The sequence below is a fragment of the Ceratotherium simum genome, chromosome 16, assembly GCF_057802395.1.
Source record: "Ceratotherium simum simum isolate JZ-2026a chromosome 16, ASM5780239v1, whole genome shotgun sequence".
Lineage (NCBI taxonomy): Eukaryota > Metazoa > Chordata > Mammalia > Perissodactyla > Rhinocerotidae > Ceratotherium > Ceratotherium simum.
The window spans coordinates 9,196,367-9,219,545 of NC_141915.1; the positions used below are offsets into that span (position 1 = coordinate 9,196,367).

Consider the following 23,179-nt stretch of genomic DNA (forward strand, 5'->3'; position numbering starts at 1 on the left):
TATGATTTCTATTCTTTTAAATTTGTTAAGGTGTGTTTTTTGGCCCAGAATGTGGTCTGTCTTGGTGAATGCTCCATGTAAGCTTGAGAAGAATGTTTATTCTGCTGTTGTTTAATGAAATAGTCTATAGATGTCCATTATCTCCAGTTGATTGATGGTGTTGTTGAGTTTAATTATGTTTTTACTGATTTTTTTGCCTGCTGGATCTGTCCATTTCTGATAGAGGAGTGTTGAGGACTCCAAATATGATAATGGATTCATCTATTTGTCCTTGCAGTTCTATCACTTTTTGCCTCATGTAGTTTGATGCTTTGTTGTTAGGTGCATACACGTTAAGAATTGTTATGTCGGGGCCGGCCCCATGGCTTAGCAGTTAAGTGCTCGCGCTCCACTGCTGGTGGCCCGGGTTCGGATCCCGGGCTCACACCGAGACACCGCTTCTCTGGCCATGCTGAGGCCGTGTCCCACATACAGCAAGTAGAAGGATGTGCAACCATGACATACAACTATCTGCTGGGGCTTTGGGGGAAAAATAAATAAATAAATAAAAAATTAAAAAAGGAAAAAAAAAAAAAGAATTGTTATGTTGGACTGGCCCGGTGGCTTAGTGGTTAAGTGCACACGCTCTGCTGCTGGCGGCCCGGGGTTCGGATCCCGGGCGCACACCGATGTACCACTTCTCCGGCCATGCCGAGGCTGCGTCCCACATACAGCAACTAGAAGGATGTGCAACTGTGACATACAACTATCTACTGGGGCTTTGGGGGAGAAAATAAATAAATAAATAAAATTAAGAATTGTTATGTCTTGGGCCGGCCTGGTGGCTTGGCGGTTAAGTGCGCGCGCTCCGCTGCTGGCTGCCTGGGTTCGGATCCCGGGCGCGCACCGACGCACCGCTTCTCCGGCCATGCTGGGGCCGTGTCCCACATGCGGCAACTGGAAGGATGTGCAGCTATGACATACAACTATCTACTGGGGGGCTTTGGGGAAGAAAAAGGAGGAGGATTGGCAATAGATGTTGGCTCAGAGCCGGTCTTCCTCAGCAAAAAAAAGAGGAGGATTAGTACGGATGTTAGCTCAGGGCTGATCTCCCTCACAAAAAAAAAAAAAAAAAAAAGAATTGTTGTGTCTTTTTAGAGAAATGACTACCTTATCATTATGTAATGCCCTTCTTTATGCCTGATATCTTTATTTGCTTTGAAGTCTGCTCTGTCTGAAATTAATATAGCTACTTCTGCTTTCTTTTAGCATGATGTATCTTTCTCCATCTATTTACTTTTAGTCTATATGTGCCTTTATTTTTAAAGCGGGGTTCTTGTAGACAACATACAGTTGGCTCTTGTTTTTTGATCCACTCTGACAGTCTCTGTCTTTTTTTTTTTTTTTTCGGTGAGGAAGATCAGCCCTGAGCTAACATCCTTGCCAATCCTCCTCTTTTTGCTGAGGAAGACTGGCTCTGAGCTAATATCTGTGCCGATCTTCCTCCACTTTATATGGGACGCTGCCACAGCATGACCTGACTAGTGGTGCCTTGGTGTGTGCCCAGGATCTGATTCTGGGCTGCCAGCAGTGGAGGGCGCTCACTTAACCGCTATGCCACGGGGCCGGCCCCCAATCTCTGTCTTTTAATTGGTGTGGTTTTACTTCTTCATTATAATTTGGATGCCTTTTATTTCTTTTTCTTGCCTTATTGCACTTGCTACAACCTCCAGTACAGTGTTGAATAGAAATACTGAGAGCAGACATTCTTGCTTTGTTTCTAATCTTAGGGGAGAAGTATTCATTTGGAAGCCAGATATTGTGAATTTTTCTTTGTTCAGTACTAGATATTTTTGTATTTCTAGAAGTGTTCTTGAGATTTTTTTCTGGGATAGAGTTAAGTTATTTGGATTTTGTTTTGTAAGGTGGGCCAGAGCAGTGTTTATTGTAGAGCAGAGATCAGTGAACTGTGGGCCACAGTGAACTTTGGGCCACATCTGGCCTGTCACCTGTTTTTGTATGGTCTGCAAGCTAAAAATGGTTTTTCCATTTCTAAGTGATTCAGAAATAGTCAAAAGAAGAGTATTTTGTGACTGTAAAAATTATATGAAATTCCAAGTTTAGTGTCCATAAATTAAGTTTTATGGGAACACAGCCATGCTCATTCATTTTGTCTATTATCTAGATGCTTTCCTGCTACAATGGCAGAGTTGAGTAGTTGCTCTAGGGACCATATGAACCACAAAGCCTAAAATATTTACTATCTGGCCCTTTGTAGAAAATGTTTGCTGGCTCCAGGCTAGAGGTAATTTACCCCGTTACTGAGCTGAAACCATTCTGAATACTCTATCTGATGCCCCGTGAATTACTAGGTGACCTGGTCAGTGGGAAAAGGAACCGTGTCCAGCCCTGTTTGAGCTCAGAGGATATTCCCTCTAACGCTTTCAGGTGATTCTTTCCCCAGCCTTGCTTAGTTTCCTCACACACATGCTCTGATCAATGCTCAGATGAAGCCTCAAGGTAAACCTGTGCAAATCTGCAGAGTTTTCTCTCTGTGCTGCTCTCTCCTGTCTGGTTCTGTGCCCTACGTCACCTTGACCTATTTGGATTCTTCTCAACTCGGGGAGACTGCCGGGCTCCACCTGGGTTCCTCCCTCTGCACACCACAACCCGGGAACTCTCAAGGCAATAATCTGGGGCAGTCAGAGCTCATCTAGTTTGTTTCCCATCTCTCAGCGATCATTGTCATTCGGTCTTGATGTCTGTGTCTTGAAACTGTTGTTTTGTATATTATGGCTGTGGTTTTGTGTGTTTTTACCCAGCTGTTTCAGGCCAGAAGTAAATCTGGCCCCTGTCAGTCCATCTTGGCCAGAAGCAGAAGTCTAATTCTATTTTGAACTCCGTTTTCACAGTGAAATTATCCAGTAAATGAGACTCTGTGCCTCCCTTATATTTTCAATTCAACATACTTCACCCATTATCATGTTTGAAGCACAGTGAAAAGGTTAAGAGGAATAGTTTTACACGCAGCACAACCATTCATTTGTAGTGCTTTATTCTTCAGGATTCATGGTTCCTGAAAAGCATGTCTTGCTAGCTAATAGTAATGAATTTTCTAGCATTGTTGTTTTTTGCCAGGAAAAGCTGTTTTCAGTTAAGAAAAATATCCCTGTCACTGAGAATGTGCTAGGTGCAGAGATTGCTGTAGATTGGGTGTGAGAGGATGCTACCTCCAAGTTTTTGTCACTGCGTCTCCAAAACAGAGAGCATCCGTTTTGAGATGTCTACCCTCTGAAAGCCTGCTGGCCTTTGGGGTTTGTGGAGAGTAAGGAGTGGAGGAGAGGAGCAGCACGTATCGCAGATCCCTTTGGTTTTCTTCTCTTACCTTTGTGTTTTGAAATGCTGTATCCCTCTTTGCTTTCCTAGCAAGCTGTTTTGCAAGGATAAACACAAAAACGGAAGTAATCTTTACATAAAACCCTTATTAGCTTTTTCTCTGCTTCAGGAATCTTGGTGATGTGCTGAGGGTGCTCTGGCTTGGCTTCATTGACAGGTCCTGCACTAGATAAAATAAAGAACCATGAACGGTCATTTGTAACTTCCTTTTGCCCATGGAATCTGTTAGCCATTCTGTACTTTAGTTGACCTTTAGAAACACTTTAAAAATCATCCTAAAATAACAGTTTATTGGTAGAACTTAGACTTGAGACAATGAATGCCTTCCTTTCCTAACCTAGAAGCTAGGCCTCATTACAACCAGTTGGCCAGTCCTGGCTTCTGTGCCACTTAAGCTGTAATTTGAGGCACGAATGGACATTAGGCAGAAGATGAGCAAGGTGATAACAATAACTGGATCTTTTCAAAAATGCATGAGATAGAAAAAAAGGAAGGTAGCTTTTTGATTAGTACAGACCCTGGTCTCTGAGTCGATGACAGACCTTGGAGAAGGTATGAAGTATCTTTCTACCTTTATTCAGGAGGTCTCTTTGATGGGGTTTCTTAATTATCTCTATTTTCACTATTCTATAGATTGTTACCTGTAGATGTTCTTTCTAGATTCTAGTAGAAAGTTGTGCATTAGTTTTACATGTCTGTGTTCGTAAGTCTCTAAATATTTTCATGTGAAATAGTGGTGGGGAAGGTGGCTAGCAGGACTCCATTTATACTGGCAAGTCTTAGTAACTAATCTTTGAACCTTTGCAATCATAACTTCACAGACAACTTTCTTTGAAGATACCCTTTCTTGTAGCTGTCACGTAGACTTAAGATTCTTTTAGTGAAATCTTAAAACAAAAACAAAAATAAAAACATCTATTCTTAGCACTTGCTATAAGAGTCTTTCCGGCTTAGTGGTTAGCTTTATGCAACCTGACCTAATCTTTTCCTCATTCGTTCCTTATTTCCCCTTATCCAAGGAGAGGTCCTTCTGTATGTTAAATGTGAGAATTCCCATTGCTTCTCTCTGGGCATTGGACAGCACAGCACCAACTACTTTTTTACTACCTAAACTCAAGAGAGGGGCTATCTACTATTGACCAGAAGGCCTTCCATATGTCCAGGAGAGAGTGTTTTTCTTTCTTCTACCAACCTAGAGGACCGTCTGTGGTCCTTCCTTGGTTTAAACATCGTTTACTAAGTACTTGCTCTGTGCCACCAGTTGGGCTCAGAACTGGGGCAAAGATGTAGGAAAAGAAGACATAGCTCCTGCCCTTAGGGCCTTTGTCATGTCTCAGTCAGGGACCTGAAGTTGCACCTCTTAGAAGTGAGAGATCAGAAGTTGCACCTCTGTTTTATTTACTTGTTAAAATGTTGATAACTTTTTGCTGTGGAAAATTTCAAACATATAGAAGTAGAGAAAGTAAGGTAATGATTCCATTTTGCCCATCAGTTGCTTCAGCAATTATCAACGCATAGCCAATCTTGTTTCGTCTATATTTCTACCCACCTACCCAGGCCTTGGATTAGTTTTGAAGCAAATCCAAGACATTATATAATTTCATTGGTCAGTGTTGAGGCTATATCTCTAAAGTATGTTTGTAAAAGATAAGGACTGTTTTAAAAAATATATAACCACAATGTCATTACTCCCTTAACAAATTAACAGTAATTCCTTAGTAGAATCAAATATTCAGTCAGTGTTCAGATTTCCTGGATTGTCCTATGATGTTTCTTTTAGGTTGTTCAATTCAGAATCTGAACATAGTCTATACATTGCAACTAATTGATATGTCCCTGAAGTTTCTTTAATAGATAGGTACCTTTGCCAAGTCACTCTCTTTTTTTCTTTGCAGTTTCTTGATTGAAGAAATGGGATCATTTGTCCTCTAGTTTCCCACCAGCTAGATCTTGCTATTTGTATCCCCATAGATTGTTTAACATATTTCTCTATCCCACATATTTTCTGTAAATTAATAGTTAGATTTAGTGGCTTGATCAGAATCAAGTTTTTTATTTTTGGCAAGAATATCTTATGATGACTGTCCCTTTATTTTTAATTTACAGCCACTAGCTAGTCCTCCCACGATTATGTAATACTGAGTTAGAAGATGGTTTTTCTGAATGTCTAAAGATAGGAAGTATCCCAACACCTAATTATTCCAAAGGGATTTTCAAAGGATGATTGTATTAGTTTTCTATTGCTGTTGTAATAAATTAGTACAGACTTTGTGACTTAAGCTACAAATTTATTATCTTACAGTTCTGTAGGTTCGAAGTTCAATATGGGTGTCACTGTGCTAAGATTAAGGCATTGCCAGGGCTGGGTTCCTTTTTGGAGGCTCCAGGGAAGAATTCATTCCCTTGCGTTTTCCAGCTTCTAGAGGCTACCCGCATCCCTTGGCTCATGGTTCCCTTCCTCAGTCTTCAAAGCCAGCAAATTACATCTCTCTGACCCTTCTTCATATCTCCCTCTGACTACAGCTGGGAAAGGTTCTCTATTTTAAGAACTCTTATTATTACACTGGGCCCACCGGGATAATCCAGAATAATCTCCCATCTCAAATACCTTAATCTTAATCACATCTGCAAAGTTCCTTTGGCCATGTAAAGTTACATATTCACGGGTTCCAGGACTTAGGATGTGGACATCTTTAGGGGGCCATTATTTTGCCTAGCACAATGGTTATCCATTTTTTAAAATTAACACCATTATAAAATTGAAGAATGAATAGTAGAGTGTGGGTATGTTGCAAATGATCTATTGTGACACAGTGACTTGGGTTATGTGATAGGGTAGGGCTTATATAGTAGATTATGGTAACGAGCTGTCATCATCACATCATAGTAGTTTTACATGTTCTGCCTGACTGTCTGCGTGGTTCTTGATTGTTTATGTTTTTGCAAGTAGCATCATTTTACTTTGCTCATTGTGTCTAAGATGATCATACCACCTTCCCTTAGAAATGCTGCTTTAGGATTTGGAGATGCTCGGGCCATCAATATGATTAATATTACATACACAGCATCTCAGTTATCTGGACCTGCTGTGTCTTTGGATTATGGAATGAAAATTTATTGTAGCACTTAACCATAGTGAGGAGGTGCTAAATTCTTATAGAAATGATCTGAGTGGAGCAGAATTTTTAGCCCTCTTTCTGTTTTGCATTAGAGGGAGCACTTTTAGGTAGTTAAGTCAGAGAATGAGGCTAGGTTGAGAGAAAAGAGTGCACTGTAGGTATTTTTCATTCATAACATATGTCTCTACTAGATAAAGCAACTTTAGAACTTTAATGATTCTTTTCCTAATTGAAAACTGTAGAAGAATATCTTCTCTTTTTAAATTGTTTTACCTTTTAATTCATGTTGACACTTGACCTTCAGTCCTATATATGGATTATTCTTGGGATGCATTTGGAATTTTACTGTAACATCAGTCATCCTAGAGCAGCACTAGGTTGATGATAGATTTATCTTGGAGGCCATCCAAGAGGTTGTTACTAAGGACCAAAAGGACCTCATTATAAAGTGATTTTGCTATAAACTGGTCCCTTGGAACGATCCCTGGAGACAGCAGGTCATTTGTATAGTTAAAAAAGTACGTAGTGTCAAAAAATGTCACTAAAGGGTCCTTACCTCACACCATTAGTTTAAATAAATTCCAGGTGAATTAATGAGTTAAGTGTAATGGCTTAATTCCGTAAAAATACTAGGAAAAATATATAAGTAAATGTTAATGTGATCTTGAGTAAGAAGACCTTTGTGGTTTCTGCTTTTGTGGATATTCTTGTATGTGAAACAGTCATTTTAAAAACTCCATCAACAGGCAAAGTTGAAGTGGCATGTTACCTCCATCTGGCATATTGCTCGGGTAGAAAGAGTCATTAGACTCAGCCTCAGTGTTCTTCCCAGTGCACCTGACAGCGAAGGAAAAAAGTTCTTAGGAAGAGATCACTGAGACTGCCTAGTTTAAGAAAAAAAAAAAAATCAAATTTTCAAGAAAGGGTTTTGAGTTACTTGAGTTCTTTTCTCTTTAAATTTTCAAAATTTAGAAAAGTAATACGTTTTTGTTTTTTAAAAGAAAAATGCTATTTTACTACACATTGTTTTATATCCTGCTTTTTAACTTAATAACACATCATGAACTTCTGTCAGTATTACAATATGCATGTGCTGGATGGAGCTGGAGGGTATTATGCTAAGTGAAATAAGTCAGATGGAGAAAGTCAAGTACCATGTGATCTCACTCATAAATAGAAGATAAAAACAACAACAGCGGCAACAAATACATAGATACAGAGATTAGATTGGTGGTTATCAGAGGGGAGGGAGGGGAGGGAGGAGGGTAGAAGGGGGTGACTGGGCACAGGTGTCTGGTGATGGATGGTGATTAGTCTTTAGGTGGTGAACATGATGTATTCTACGCAGAAATCGACATATAATGATGTGCACCTGAAATTTGTATAATGTTATAAACCAATGTCACCTGATTAAAAAAATAAATTAAAAAAATAAAATATATAAAAAAATAAAAAATATATATATACATGTGCAATATCATTTTTAATGGCTGTGTAGTGTTTTACTATATAGATATACTATAAATTTTTAAAGAGATCCCTGTGTTTGGGCATTTAGGTGGTTTCCAGTTTTTCACTATTATTAATGTATCAGTCTGAATCTAATCAGGAGAAAAAATTGAACAGGGAAAGTTTGACATACAGAATTATTAACTGTAACAGGAAATGAGAGTAACAAGGGATTTGCTGGCAAGATGTACAGAGAGCAGAAATAGCGGGTAAGGTAATCACTAACCCTTAGGCTGAGACGGAGAGCCCAGGGAAGTGCCCCATGCCACCAGGGCTGAGATGCAGATCTTGTTGAAGAGGGCGCAACTAGGATTCCCTGGATTTCAGAGAAGTAGCTGTGGTGCCTAGCCGAGCCAAGCCAGTGGAACTTGCTAGAAAGCTGCCTCTAGGGTCCAGGGAATACTGTTCATGGGGACGTGTTTAACTGGAGGCCCTCTGTTATAAAACTGCCCAAGGAGGGGCTGTGTCTGGAGAGGTTGCTGGCCTTGGGGTGCTGCTGAATACTGTACACTGAAGGAGCTGGACGTTGAAGAAGCTGTAGACGCTGCAGGAGCCTGTCAAGAGAGCAGGCTGAAGGCAGGAAGCAAAAACCCTTTCCTCCTGTAATGTCTCTGCAGTCCCCTCTACTGACAAAGCTGACGAAGGAAAAAATATTTAAAGGGTCCAGATCCATTTTCACAGAGCAGTCAGAAAGGATGAATTTGGAGCTAAGAGGCAATAAATTGATAACCAGCACAAGGAACATTGTTTCAAGGAATATCCTTGTATATATACCATTGCATACTATCTGAATGTTTTCTTACATACATTCCTAGACGTAGACTTGGTAGATGAAAAGGTAGGCACAGTTTGGTCTCTAGAAAGGTGTATTAACTATCCTGCCATTACACAGTACTTAGGAGCTTCAAGTTCTTCACACTTTAGTTAATGCTGGATATGAGCATTCTTTTTAATCCTTAGAAATCTGATAAGTCAAAAACAATCTCACTATTATTTTTTACTGGTATTTTAAAAAAATTAGTAGTGATGTCAGAGCTTTCATTTGTTTATTTTCCCTTGTTTATTCTTTTGTGAATTTCCTGTCTACATCCTTTGTCCATTTAAAAAATTGGAATATTAAGTCTTATTGATTTGCACATGCTCTTTATGTATTAGTATCAGAAAGTTTAAATGTTTATGTAGTCAAATCTTATTACTTAATGTTTATTATTTAAAAATTTAAGTCATCTGGAAATTATTTTAGTTTAAGGTATGAGGTAGGTATTTAATTTTTTAAAAAATTTTGTTCCAATAACTGTTAACTGTTTTCTCTGTCTTTTCCTAACTGATTTAAAATGTTACTTTTTCATATATTGAATTGTGTTACATGCCTGGGTATATTTCTGGACTTTAAATTGTTTTCCTTTGGTTTTAGTTAGTTAATTGTTTTACTTTTTCTTTCAGAACAGGACGCAGGCCTCGATGCCCTTTCCTCTATCATAAGTCGCCAGAAACAAATGGGGCAGGAAATTGGGAATGAGCTGGATGAACAAAATGGTAAGAACACGTCTGAGATTGACCAGATTTGCCATTTAATATAAATACTAAAGGCTTGAATATTTGTTAAATGATTTTATTATTACAAAACACGTAAAGTGGTTTAACATCAATGGATTATTATGGTTTAATGCAATTGAGGGTGGTTTGTGGCAGATTTAGATTATAGTTACTAAGTACTATTTCAAGAAATTTGATAAAAAATTTCCAGTTCTCTGTAGCTTCTTTTAAAAATACTTCATGATGCATTTATCCCAAGAGCTTTCCTTTATGTGGTAATGCAGTGAAATTGCACAGAGTATTCTACACTGATGAGGCACACCGAGGCTGCGGGGATTCCGTGTCAGCTACACACCCAGTGGAGTTGGCTCCTCTTTCATCCTCTTCCAGGCTACAGGGCAAAAACGTACTTGAAGACCTTTATTCAGGGCTTGATGTGCCGAATCTGGTTGGAGAAAGATTAATTTGCAAACCACCAGCACATGGCTTGGGAGAGCCAGAGCTTTAAGCCAGAGCCTACCCAAAAGGCTCTTGTGCTTGAGGTGTGTGGTGTGGGGTTGCGGGAGCCTGAATAGGGGTTGGAGCACTAGGAATGGAGAAGAGAGGTTGGATGCAGGGGACTGATGGCGCTTGTACTGTGAGGGACACAGGGGAATTGGAGGGTCACTGGTTTGTGAGTGGAGATCATACGTCCAGTTTGGACATGTCCAATTAGAGATGCCAGTGAGAGATCCAAGTCGAAGTGTTGAGTAGGCAGTGGAAGATATGGTGCCAGAGCTCAGTGAGAAGATAGGACAAAGAGATGTGAGAAGCTTCAGCGTAGAGGTGATGTGTGAAAGCATAAGAAGAGTTGAGTTTCAGTGAAGCTAGCATTTATCAAAAGCCCCTACTGTGTGCTAAGCACTTTCATCCATGTCATTTCATTTAATCATGAAGGCAGTGTTATCTTTGTTACAGATGAAGCTCAGAGTGGCTGAGGGACCTCCTAATGTCACATCACTTACAAGTGACAGAATTGAAATTCCAAATCAGGTCTTCTGATTCTAATGTGACTGCTTTTTCTACTACACTAGCTTCCTCTCTAAGGAAGACAAAGTAGGGAGAGAAAAGTAAAAAGTAAAAGGTTCTAAGGTTTTAGCTTTTGGTGATAGTACCGTGGAGGCTCATGCTGGAATGGCTTTCAAGAAAAGTTATCATGTGTGAGCAAGCATAGAAGCCCTGGGAGTGGGGAATGCTCACTCTGAAGGGAGGGCTGCTTCTGTCAGAATTGTACAAGCACTGCTTTTCTTGATCTCTATGAAGAATGGGTTAGTTTGTCCCCACAGTACTATTCCATTTTTCTATCGTAAATAAATAAGTAAATTCCAGGGGGCCGGCCCCATGGCTTAGTGGTTAAGTGCACGCGCTCCGCTGCTGGCGGCCCGGGTTCAGATCCCGGGCGCACACTGACGCACCGCTTCTCTGGCCATGCTGAGGCGGCATCCCACATACAGCAACTAGAAGGATGTGCAGCTATGACATACAACTATCTACTGGGGCTTTGGGGGAAAAAAGGAGGAGGATTGGCAATAGATGTTAGCTCAGAGCCAGTCTTCCTTGGCAAAAAGAGGAGGATTAGCATGGATGTTAGCTCAGGGCTGATCTTCCTCACACACACACACAAAAAAGTAAATTCCATCTATCATAAATAAATAGATTATTGAAGTAAATGGAGAAACCTTCTATCTTTACAGTCCTGGTAGTGATTTTTAACAGTTTAAGCACAAGGAGGAGGACAGTTTAGTCCTTTTTCTGATGGTGCTATTGTGAATCTGCTAATTCATGTATTTGCATATAGTTATTGGCCAGTTCCTTCCTTGAAAGGCAGTATTGGTAAGAAAATTAGCTCTATAGACAATCTGCCTATCATATGTATAATTGTTCTTTATCCCAAGGAAATTTAGCCTGTTCGGTGGGTCAGACTAGATGGGATGCTTCCCATCACACTGGTGAAGCTTGCCCATCCTATGATGTGCTTGGATAAGCGTCTGTATAGTAATCTCTGTGGAGATGCTTAAGAAGTGATGGTGCATACTTTGGTGAAGTGACTTGCTGACTTTCCAGATCAAATCACCATACGTTTTTCCCCACATAAGCAATCATGCCAGCTTGTCCTTATTTTGTCTTTCCTCTAGTTCAGTGGTTATCATACTTTGCTGCATGTTAGAGTCACCTGGGGAGCTTTTAAACCTCCCAAAGCCCAGGCCATACCTGAGTTGGGCTGTAACAAATTACCACAAACTTATTATCTTACAGTTCTGGAGGTCAGAAGTCTGACATGGGTCTCACTGGACTAAAACTAGGTGTCGACAGGGCTGCATTTCTTTCTGGGAGCTCTAGGGGAGAATTAATTTCCTTACCTTTTCCAGCATCTAGAGGCTGCCTGCATTCCTTGGCTTGTGGCCCCCTCCTCCATATTCAAAGCCAGCAACAGCAGATTGAGTCCTTCTCACGTCACATCACCCTGACCTCTAACTTCTGCCTCCCTCTTCCACTTTTAAGGACCTTTGTGATTACATTGGGCTTGCCCAGATAATCCAGAATAACCTCCCTGTTTAAGGTCAGCTGATTTGGCAACCTTAATTCCATCTGCTACCTTAATGCCCCTTGACCATGTAACCAAACATATGCACAGGTTCCAGTTTGTAGACATCTTTAAGGGGGCTACCAGTCTGCCTACCACAGTTCTTTATACCAATTAAATCAGAATCTCTATGGTGAAGCCTAAGCATCAGTATTTCTTAAAGCTCCCTGGATGATTTCAGTGTGCTGCCTTGTTTGAGAACCAGTGCCCTTGTTGAATATGCTGAGAGAATGTATTTGGTACTCTACTTGTATGTTGCCTGTCCTGTGGTCACGTTACGGATATAATAACCACACAAGCACGGGAGAACATTCACATAGTTGCATATACACATCTGCCGTCCAAGTCACAGTCAGGGACTCTTTCTTCTCTCACACACTTTACCCCCATCCTTTTAACTTCTTCCTCCATGCCTCCCCAGTCCTCATCTCAATTCCAGACCCGGATGCATACATGTGTACAGAGACAAACATGAGGTATTTTTCCATTCGTTGCCAAAATAAGCTGGGTTTTTTCTGTGGTGGCCTCCCAGAGAGATTGCAATTATGCTGGTGGTTTTCTAATGTGCACATTTGCTCCTCAGAAATAGGGCACTGTCAGCCATTTTCTTTTATAGGAACTGAGAGACTCTCTGAGGATAAAAAATTATATCCCTGCTAGGACTATAATCAGGCTTTAGTCCTTTTGTCAAAATCAGAAAGGCCATTATATCTATAGGTGTGGAGAATAGGGTTGCAGCCCCATCTGGATTTTTATTGTGACCCGAATGTGTAATGGGGAGTCTGGGACACTGGGGAAGGATACCACTTTTGCTGTAAATATCTCTGTTTGATTTACTGACCTACTGAATTATTCTTTTGGTTTTCATTAAATGAGAGAAGCAATTGTCCAGGATAATGGTCAGCCAGGCCATTTTAGAGTCAAGTATCAAAACCTTACTAACAAAATACATGGTACTTAGAACATAACCACAAAGCTGAAGGGTTGAATTATCATCAATTTAGGAATTCAGTTTCCAATCTTCTCATATAGAGTTAAAAAGGGCCTGACCAACACCAGTAATTACCCTGTTCATATGCCAGTGACCGAGCGTAATGAGGAAAACGATTAGCAGTTAAGTGAAGATGCCAGTGATGGAGGACCTCACTGTGTGCTGGATGTGGGGGTTGGGAGCTGGTGGAGGTGGGGGATGGCAGGAGAGGGGGTGGAGAGCCAAACCAAGGAAATCACCTCATGGAACCACAGAGTTTAGTCCCCTTCAGTTCAAGGTGAACTGTGTTGGTTCACATTGATTGTGATGAACTGGCTGGTTACAAAGAGCTCATGTCAGACTACCCAGATACTGTTCGAGAATGAAGAGTTGTGGTACTGGTTTACTGAAAAATTCCTTAAAGTTCATGCTCAAGAGGGCAGTGCCTTTTGAAAAGAACACTGAAACAAGAAACTGAACGAGATTGACTTGACTAAAGTAGATGTGTCTGAGACCTAATTTTGATGTTGGCCAAACCTTGAAGTCAGCACCAAGAAGAGCCATAGAGGCACGGTTCTGATGGATGAAATAGCACCAAGAACAGGCTGTTGCACAACTCTCTGCTAGTACGGGCCAGTCCTCATCGTTACTTTTGATGTTCAGATATCCCAAATTTGGCCAGTCCTTTTCATGTTTCTCTGTCTATCTTTGAGACTTTCTGTGCTTTCTAGAAGAAATCAAGGTGACAAGGAAGGCCACTTATCTCGATAGCAGCAATAATGGGATTGAGAAAACCAGTGTGTTCTTTGGAAGAGCTAGAAAATACGACTATGCTCCTTGAAGGAGACAGAATGATCAAAGATTTCATATGCATATTAGTGAATTACCATTGTAAGGGTCTGTTAGAGCCCCTCAACTGAATTTTCATGTTGACTGTTTAGGAGAGTAATATGGAAGGCTGAACAATAGCCCCCAAAGATACCCACATCCAGATCCCTGGAACTTGTGAATGTTACCTTATGTGGCAAAAGGGACTTTGCAGTTGTAGTAATAAATTAAGGATATCGAGATGGAGAGATTATTCTGGATTATGTGGTTGCGGCCTAAATGTAATCACAAGTGTCCTTATAAAAGGGAGGCAGAGAGACATTTGACACATAAGGCGGCAATGTGACGACTGAAGCAAGATGCTATAGTGCTGGCCTCGAAGATGAGGGAAGGGCCAGAACCACGGGATGCAGGGAATGCAGCTCTAGAAGCTAGAGAAAGCCTGGAAATGGATTCTCCCCTTGAGCCTCACCTTGATTGCAGTCCAGGGCAACTGATTTCGGATTTTTGATCTCCAGAACTGTAAGGGAGTGAGTGTTTGTTGTTTTAAGCAACTAAGTTTGTGACAGTTTGTTAGATCAGCAACAGGAAACTAATATAACTGTGTCTTTTTGTCAGTTGTCAGTGAACTCAGGTTAACTACTCTTATGCTAAAAAATGTATATTGAGACCTTCAGTGTCTATAGCTCCTCTTACCTCTTGAAGAGATTTCTTTAAAACAGCCTTCACAGAAGGCAGTTTGCAATTCTGGTGCCCTAGTAAACCTCTGCCTGAAGCCTCTCAAACTATTAATTTAGCACTTTGATAACAGAATTTAGTCTTGTACTGGTGAAATGTGGGGGCAGTTTGGTGAAGGAATCTCTTCGTGGATTATCTGGTATCAGAATTTCCCAGAGTATGTTAGGCAAGCTGATTTTAGGTAATGTGTAGAGAAACTGTTTACATTTTAATAGTTGCATATTTCAATGTGTGATAGAAATAAAAATGACTAGCATTTGAAACCTCTGATTTCACAGCAATGTAAAATTTTCTTAATCAACTTGTATAAGCAGAAAAATAACAGTGAGTTGATATAAAGAAAAACATTAAGCGTATATGGTCCAGGTGAAATATGAACACTGCAGAAAGTTCTGAAGGTGGTGTTTGAAATGCTGACATTTGGGAAACCCTGCTCTAAGAAGACTCTTTTTGTTCATGTCTGGATTGCTGTAGAATACTTAGTTTGCTTTTGGCCTCGTCCTGGTACAGTGCTCTGTGATTTAACATGTGCGCCCTTTCCACTTGGCCCTCCTGGTGGTGAGATCATGTTAGACGAGTAGCGGGATCAGATCTGGTGAAATGATGTCTTCCAGCCCTGTGAGCCTGTAACTGTGTAAGGTGGTAGCTGTGGCCGGAGTGATGTTGTCTGGTCTGCCCCCCCTGGAACTTAAATATGCTTGCCCTTTGAAGGAAGCAAGACAGGCAGAAACTGCATTCCTCTAAAGGAAATATAAAATAACTTGAGTTATAGGGAGTTCCTGTTACTGCTCGACAGTTAGCACATGAGCAGGGCGACACCCCGAACCAACGCCTAGAGCTACATCCCAGGAGAGCTGTGCCTGGGACTGTTAGTGCATTTCCCTGGGCCATCAGGCACTTTGCATGTGAAGCAGGATTTTATGAATTGACATGGGAACCTAACCCCCCTGCCCCAAATTTGGAATGTAGGCGCACATAAATGTTGAGTGGGGAAACGGTTTTCTCTAAGTGGCTGTGCTGATTGGATTCAAGTTTTTCCTTTATTGAGATTTCGTTCAGTGGACTTGACCAGCTGCTAGGATTAGTGGAGTGGCTTCTCAAGTCTGCATTTCATTCATTAATAAATTTGTGGATTCCGTATTCTTAGAGAATCTTAGGATGGAAGGGAGCTGATGAGGTCATTCCCTTCCCCTACCCCTGCCATCTTTTCATCTTTTGGGAGAGCTCCATTCAGTCATCTCTGACCTATGGTCATCGTTCTTTCCTCTAAGATCTTCTGGAAGGTGTTGTAAATTCTCTTAATGTGCAAAATCAGCAGCAGCAGTACCAAGTCATTTTCCTCTGCCCACATTTGTGCTTATGTTTCAACATTTTACCAACTGGCTCCGTAACTGTCCTTTATCTGGATTAAGTAAGCTTTTTCTTTTCCTAATAAGGTAAGGCCTTATTAAACCTAGTAACGTCTTTTCCTTAAATCCAAAGTCATATTTTCCCTTCCTTATACATTCTCCAGTCATTTAACAAATATTGAGTGCCAATTATGTGCCAAGCACTGTGCTAGAATCCATACATACAACCGTGGCAAAAAGATGTGGCTCCTGCCCTCATGGAGCTTTTGTTTTAGTGGGGGAGGTGGATATTAGACAGATAACCACACACAGATACCCAGTTAGAGACCATGGCAAGTAACAGACAGGGTACCATAGAACATATAACATGAGAGCCTGATGTGGTTTAGGATTGGGAAAGCCTTCTCCTGGGAAATGATATTTGAACTGAGATTTAAAGGGAAGAGCATTTCAAACAAAGGGAACAGCATATGCAAAGGCCCTTATATGGAAAGGAGTATAATGTGGTTGAAAAACTTGGAGAAGGCCAGTGTACCCAGAGTCCAGAGGGCATGGGGAGATGAGAAAGGAGAACAGGCTGTGGGGGAAGGCAGGATCATTGTGTAGATGTGACCATTGACCTGTACTATACAGTGACCTAAACATCCATCAGGTTAGTGTTACCAGTTATGTAAGAGGACTCAATTTTCTGCTTTATCAATCCTGTAATTATATCTATGTAATTTACTTAAAATAAGGGAGATATATCTATATATCTATATCTATATTTTTTGCATTGTCCCATAGCAGTTAGCACATCTAAACTGAGAGTGTTTAGCCACTTTTGGGGAGAAGAAATAACCCCGTTGACATTCACATTTATTCATTCAACAAATATTTGCAGAGTACCAGCTGTGTGTGTGGCCCTTTAATAACTAAAAACAAGACCTCTTTCTTTACTGCTCTCATAGTCTAGCTGAGGAAGACAGATGTGAAATAAATATACCCTCAAATCAAGGTATTTTCTCAAATGGTGATAGGTGCTATCAAAGAAAAGACCAGGCTGCTGTGGCAGGGATGACAGGTCTGATTTCGAACGGTGGCTGAGGTTTCGGGAAGGCTGCAGTTGGCCAGTGAAGGGGTAGTAAGCAGTTGAAGCGTTCCAGGGAGCGCCAGGACATCTCATGTGAGGCCTTGGAGGCTGGAGAGAACCTTGCAGGATTGAGAAATCAAAAGAAGGCGTTTGTGGCGGGGAAGGAGTGAGTAACGAGGCAAAGGTACCGAGATGAAGTTGTGGAGAGATTCAGAGCCAGGGCTGGGAGGACTTCACAGTGTGAACACCTAGTAGGCCCTGAAAATTACACAGAATTTATATTTTCCTGGGAAAGACTCTGGGGTTTTTTAGCCACAACCAACAGTGGTGGTCAGGAAACAGTTACGGTAACAGTGATTTTGAGCAGGCCTTTGGCTCCATGCTAATTTATACTATGTCTTCTTTTCAAATATACAAAAGGCTTTACATCCTTCTTCAGATATTGATATTTAGTGCTTTTATTATCATTTACTCCATTACATTTTCTAATTGCCATTGATTTTTCTCTTTAACTCATTGTTTCTAAATTTTCAAACGTATGCATTTTTAAACCATCTTTTTATGGTTGATTTTCTCATTGAATTGTTTGGGGATCAGGGAATTATGTTCTCTGTGATCCCAGTTCCTCTGAACTTGTTAAGATCTCCTCTGAAGCTTGGTAACAGCAGTGGTTGGTAACTACTCCACGTGTGCCTGAGGACAGTATGTAGTCTCCAGTCTGGGGAGACAGGGTTTTACAGACACTTATTAGATCAGGCTTGTGAATTCTGTTGTCCACATCTTACATGTCTTTACTACCTCTGTGCTTCCTCTATCACTTTCTGAAAGAAGTGTGATAAAATCTCCTTCTGTGTTTGTGAATTTAGCAGTTTTTCCGTGTAATTGGCTCAATTTTTTATTTTATAAATTTCAAGGGAAGGTTATTAGGTACATATACGTACATGATAATTTTGGGGGGGTTGGTTATCTTTTTATCATTATGGAAATATCTGTCTTTATCTCTAATGCTTTTCACATTTAGGTCTGTTGCTCTGATATTAACATCACTTTCCAGGCTTTTGTTTGGTTAACATTAACTACTACAGGCATGCGCCGCCTAACGACATTTTGGTCAACGACAGACTGCATATACGAGGGTGGTCCCGTAAGATTAGTACTGTATAGCCTGGGTGTGTAGTAGGCCATGCCATCTAGGTTTGTGTAAGTACACTCCATGATGTTCACACAATGACGAAACCACCTAACGACGCATTCTCAGAACATATCCCCATCATAAAGCAAGGCATGACTGTATAGTGATTCTCAACCTTTGTGATCTAGGATCCCTTTTGTATTCTTAATAATTGTTGAGAACTCCTACGAACTTTTGTTTATGTGGGTTGTATCTGTCAATACTTACTGCATTAGAAATTAAAATCAGACACATTTAAAAATTTTTATTAATTCATTTAAAAATAGCAGTAATAGGGGCCAGCCCAGTGGCATAGTGGTTAAATTCACATGCTCGACTTCAGCAGCCTGGAGCTGCCAGGTTCGGATCCCAGGTGTGGACCTACACACCACTCATCAAGCCATGCTGTGGCGGTGTCCCACATAGAAGATAGAAGAGGATGGGCACAGATGTTAGCTCGTAATGGATGTTAGCTCATGGCCAATCTTCCTCACCGAAAAAAAAAATAATAATAACAACAATAAACCATCACATGTTAAAATAAGTAATTTAATTTTTATGAAAAATAGCCTCCACATATAAGTAGCTTAAAATAGCAAACACTTATTATATTTTTTATCTTTCACTACATGTCCATTATGGGTCAGTGGTGGGCATAGTTACTTAAGATCCCTGGCTGATAGAATAGTCACCATTCAAACTGCTGGTCACTGTGTCGGACAGTAAGAGAGCTCTAGAGGGCCTTGTTCCTGTGGTTAAATTCTCTGGCCCAGAAGTGACATGTCAATTTCATCCACAACTCATTGGTCAGAGCTAATCATGTGACCCCACCCAGCCACTAGGAGCTGTAATCCTATCAGGGCTGTGGCCCAAGGGAGTGGGGGTGAGGGACAGAAAATACTGGCTGAATGGCACAAATTAATATCAGAATGGCAGTATGTAGCAGTTAAGAGCCAAACTGCCTCTGATACTTAACTAGCTACATGACCTTGAGCAAGTTACTTAATCTTTCTCTGTCCTAACTTTCTCATCTATAAAATGGGGATTTTAGTGTCTATTTTACAGTGTTATGAAGATGAAACGAGTTGGTATGTGTGAAGCTCTTAGAATAGTACCTCACACATTGTAAGCACTCTAAAAGTGTTTTCCATTATTAACTCTATTTATTCACAGCGCAGACTTTTGGTCAAAATGGTAGACTGAGCTAATTTGGGGGAGTCCTCCCACTCCCTTTTCCAAATACATGGCAATGTTAGATGAAACATTTTAAAAAATCATTTTACAATTCTTAGCTGAGCTTGAAAGCAAGAAAGGGAGTTCCCCAGATATCAGAAATGAAGGTGCTAACCCATAGCGGTGACTAGAGTTGAAGCCTCACGGCCCTCAGATAACCAAACCAGATACGTACCTTTGAGACTAGCGTTTTAACGCTCATGCAGAAATGGAATTGAGGCTGTGGTCCCTATGCATTGTGGGGGGCTGAAAGTGGGCTTTCCACATAAAGCCAAGCACTGGGAAATGGCAATTTTATGGGAAAACTAATTTTCCCCATTCCCACTTAAGAATGGGATGCTCAGTTAGGCCTCCTCCCTTCGGCCACAGCCACCCTTGTATTTCCAAAATGCATACCTAAGTTTACAATGTTCTAACAAAGTCTAAGGCAAATAAATCTCTCTGAATAAATGAAGTTTACCATTCTTAAACTTTCTTTCAAACTCCTCATCTTTCTTGTTGTTTTAAACTGAAGCCCCCTTTTTTTCTATAGTCAGTTTTTTGTTTTTTTTTGTGAGGAAGATCAGCCCTGAGCTAACATCCATGCCAATCCTCCTCTTTTTGCTGAGGAATACTGGCCCTGAGCTAACATCCGTGCCCATCTTCCTCTACTTTATATGGGATGCCACCACAGCATGGCTTGACAAGCAGTGCATTGGTGCATGCCCAGGATCTGAACCCCGGGAAGCTGCAGCAGAGCATGTGAATTTAACCGCTATGCCACCGGGCCGGCCCCTATAGTCAGTATTTTATTTAGGTTTACTAACATGTTTTACTGATTTCTGTTATAATCGTTGTATCCATTCTATTACTCAGCTCTTTTAATTGATTTATTTTTTAATTTTGAGAACTTTACTTTTAAACACCAATAAGCTTTAATGCTCACAATTGCTTTTTTTCCACAGAAATATTGTTTTTAAAGTTGTAAAATCTTTTAAACCTTTGAATGGTACTAGTTACAACTTTAAAATGTTCCTTCTGCTCCTTGCATTATTTCTGTTTCCTTTAGGTAAGTTTTGGTTTATTCTTCTCAGTCTTTCTCTTTCATGCTGTTATGGGCTGAATTATGTCCCCTCAAAATTCATATGCTGAAGTCCTAACTCCTAGTACCTGAGAATGAGACTTCATTTGGGAATAGGGCATTTAAGGAGTTAATTAAGTTAAAATGAGGTTACTAAGATGGGTCCTAATCCAATATGTCTGGTGTTCTTAGAAGAAGAGGAAATTAGGACACAGGCACTTAACAGAGGGAAGAGCATGTGAAGACACAAGGAGAGGATGGCCATTTTCAAGCCAAGGAGAGAACTCAGAAGAAACCAGACCTGGTGACACCTTGATCTAAGACTTCTAGCCTCTGGAATTGTGAGCAAATGAATTTCTGTTGTCTAAGCCACTCAGTCTTGGTACTTGGTTATGGCAGCCCCAGCAAACTATATACACGCTATCTTCTTTCTTGAGTGGGAGGACTGGCTCTGTACTCTATGTAAATGGGCAGGATATACCAACAGGCAGGTTTCCCTTTAGGGTATGTGGTTAGGGAAAAGAGGACGCAAGCAGATTCAGGACCCTTTGCTGTAACTCTCACTCCAAAATTTCTAAGGTAAGGAAAACTTGAACCTTGTGACATCTTTTATATATTTTATTTCTTCTCTCTTCTGTATCTCGTTCACTGACCTGGACGCCTACACCATGGGTACTCCCCAGGCAAACCTTCCCCTCTAGGGAAATCTGTTCTGGGGACTCCAGCTGGAGCCAGTACTGCAGACTACAGTCTACACAGGGCAGGGGTAAGGGCCAAGTAGCTCAGCTGTTCTGTGGATAGCTCTCCACTCAGATGCCCTGATTCCTGCCTTACAGCCACTTGTTTGTAGGCCATTCTGTGGCTCCCAGTAGCCATTGACTCCAGGCCTGGAGCCTCTCCAGGATTCTGTCAGAAAGAAAGAGCTCCTATCTGTGGTTCTGATCATGTTTTTCAAGTTGCTTTTTCTTTTTCAGTTTTGGTTTGTCAATACAGTCCCAACTATCTTCTTTTTTTAAGAAGGCCTTTAAAATGACTTATTCACTGGTAGCACTCCTTTGTGTTTTCAGTGCCACCATGGGTTTGTTCTTTCAAAAAATATCTTTACTGACATTTCATTGTGCTCTTAGGAAGAAAAGAGGCAGCCATGTATGCTGACTCTGCTGTCTTGAACTCAAAGTCTCTCTTTTATTATTTTTTATGAGGTCACACTATCTATAGAAATTGTTTTGCTGAAACAGCTAGTGCTCTGGGAGCTTCAGTTAAACAAGTTTTTAGTATAGTCTGTGAACGTTGTTTTCTAGGGCTTCTGTGATTTGAGTGATACCTCCAAATTATCATCCGATATGTTTATAGATGAATTTGCCTAAAGATAAGACCATTAGAGATATGGAAGAAGGTGATTGTTTTCCATGCACGTATATTAAATACTTGGTGAATGCAAAATCAGTTTTTTATCATAATATTCATTATTCATCTCTAGGAAAGGCTTAGTTTATAGTAATGGGGGCTGGTGGGAGAGAGAGAGAGTGAGCTAGTGAGCAAGTGTGTTGTTCCAATAATTGTCCAGCACCAACTAAGTGTCCAATATTCAATTCAGTTTTGACACTAACTGCCTGGAGTTAGCATCAGACTCCACAGGTTTAAGGGCTCAGTCCCACAAGACTGCTCTCACTTTAGATACCAGTCTCAGGTGTCCCCAGTTCTTCTGCCCCACTGGCTACAAATACAGTGTTCCCATGACTCCCCTTCAGGATTCACAGAACTACTCACAGAACTCAGGAAAGCACTAAACTTATGATTACAGTTTTGTTATAAAGGATACAACTCAGAAAAGCCAAATGGAAGAGGTACGTAGGGCAAAATCTTGGGGAAGGGGAGCCCACAGGGCGTCCGTGTCCTCTCCAGGCATGTCAGTCTTCCAGCACATCAGTGTGTTCACCAACCCAGAAGCTCTTCGAACCTCATTGTTAAGAGTGTTTATCAAGACTTCATTACGTGGGCGTGATTGATTAAACCTCTGGCCGCGTGAAGAGCCCAGATTCTTTGAATTTGCTGCTTCTACAAAAAAGATACTTGGACACATGCACAGTGTTTTTCATATAGCTTTGCTGCTAGCTTTAACTCTGATGATGGTTGGGTCCACATTGGGTTACAAGGACTTATTTTGCCCTTCTGGCCTAGTGCCTCCTTTACCTCTTTCTTCTAGGCACATATCTTGGTCTTCACCCTGGCCATGTGGCTACTCTGACAGGCCGTCTAACTGGAGAGAGGCAAGGATTTTCCAAAGGAAAGGCTGTGGAAACCGTTGTCAAGGAAAAGGGCATTTATCCTCAGGCCCTAGGGCAGCTGGCTTAGGTGATTCATCAGGCTTCCTTTCCCCTGGGCTTCACCACAGTTCCTATTTGACTTCCAAGAGGGAGGCTATCAGGCCAACTGAAGCAGCTGAACTGGAGAATGGATGGCAAAAAGCAAGCCAAAAAGAATCTTAAGGGAAAGGCCAAAGTGATCACAGATGCAAAGGGCTGCTCACAGTGGAAGCTCCACTTCCTACCACTTTAGCCCAATGATAATATTGTTCCTCCTCCTCGGTGCCTTT

At 40.9% G+C, this 23,179-nt stretch overlaps 1 protein-coding gene across 3 annotated transcripts in view; it reads left to right on the forward strand.

Annotated features, from left to right (window-relative positions):
• The window catches only part of STX8 (syntaxin 8), a 241,991-nt gene that overhangs the window by 50,876 nt on the left and 167,936 nt on the right, over positions 1 to 23,179 (forward strand). For all 3 annotated transcript variants that reach the window (XR_015554624.1, XM_014789508.2, XM_087440423.1), the window contains exon 6: positions 9,447 to 9,539. Coding sequence is in view for 2 of the 3 variants with exons in the window: in XM_014789508.2 (XP_014644994.1) it covers positions 9,447 to 9,539 (93 nt within the window). In the remaining variant the exon portion in view is untranslated. The remainder of the gene's footprint in view (positions 1 to 9,446; positions 9,540 to 23,179) is intronic.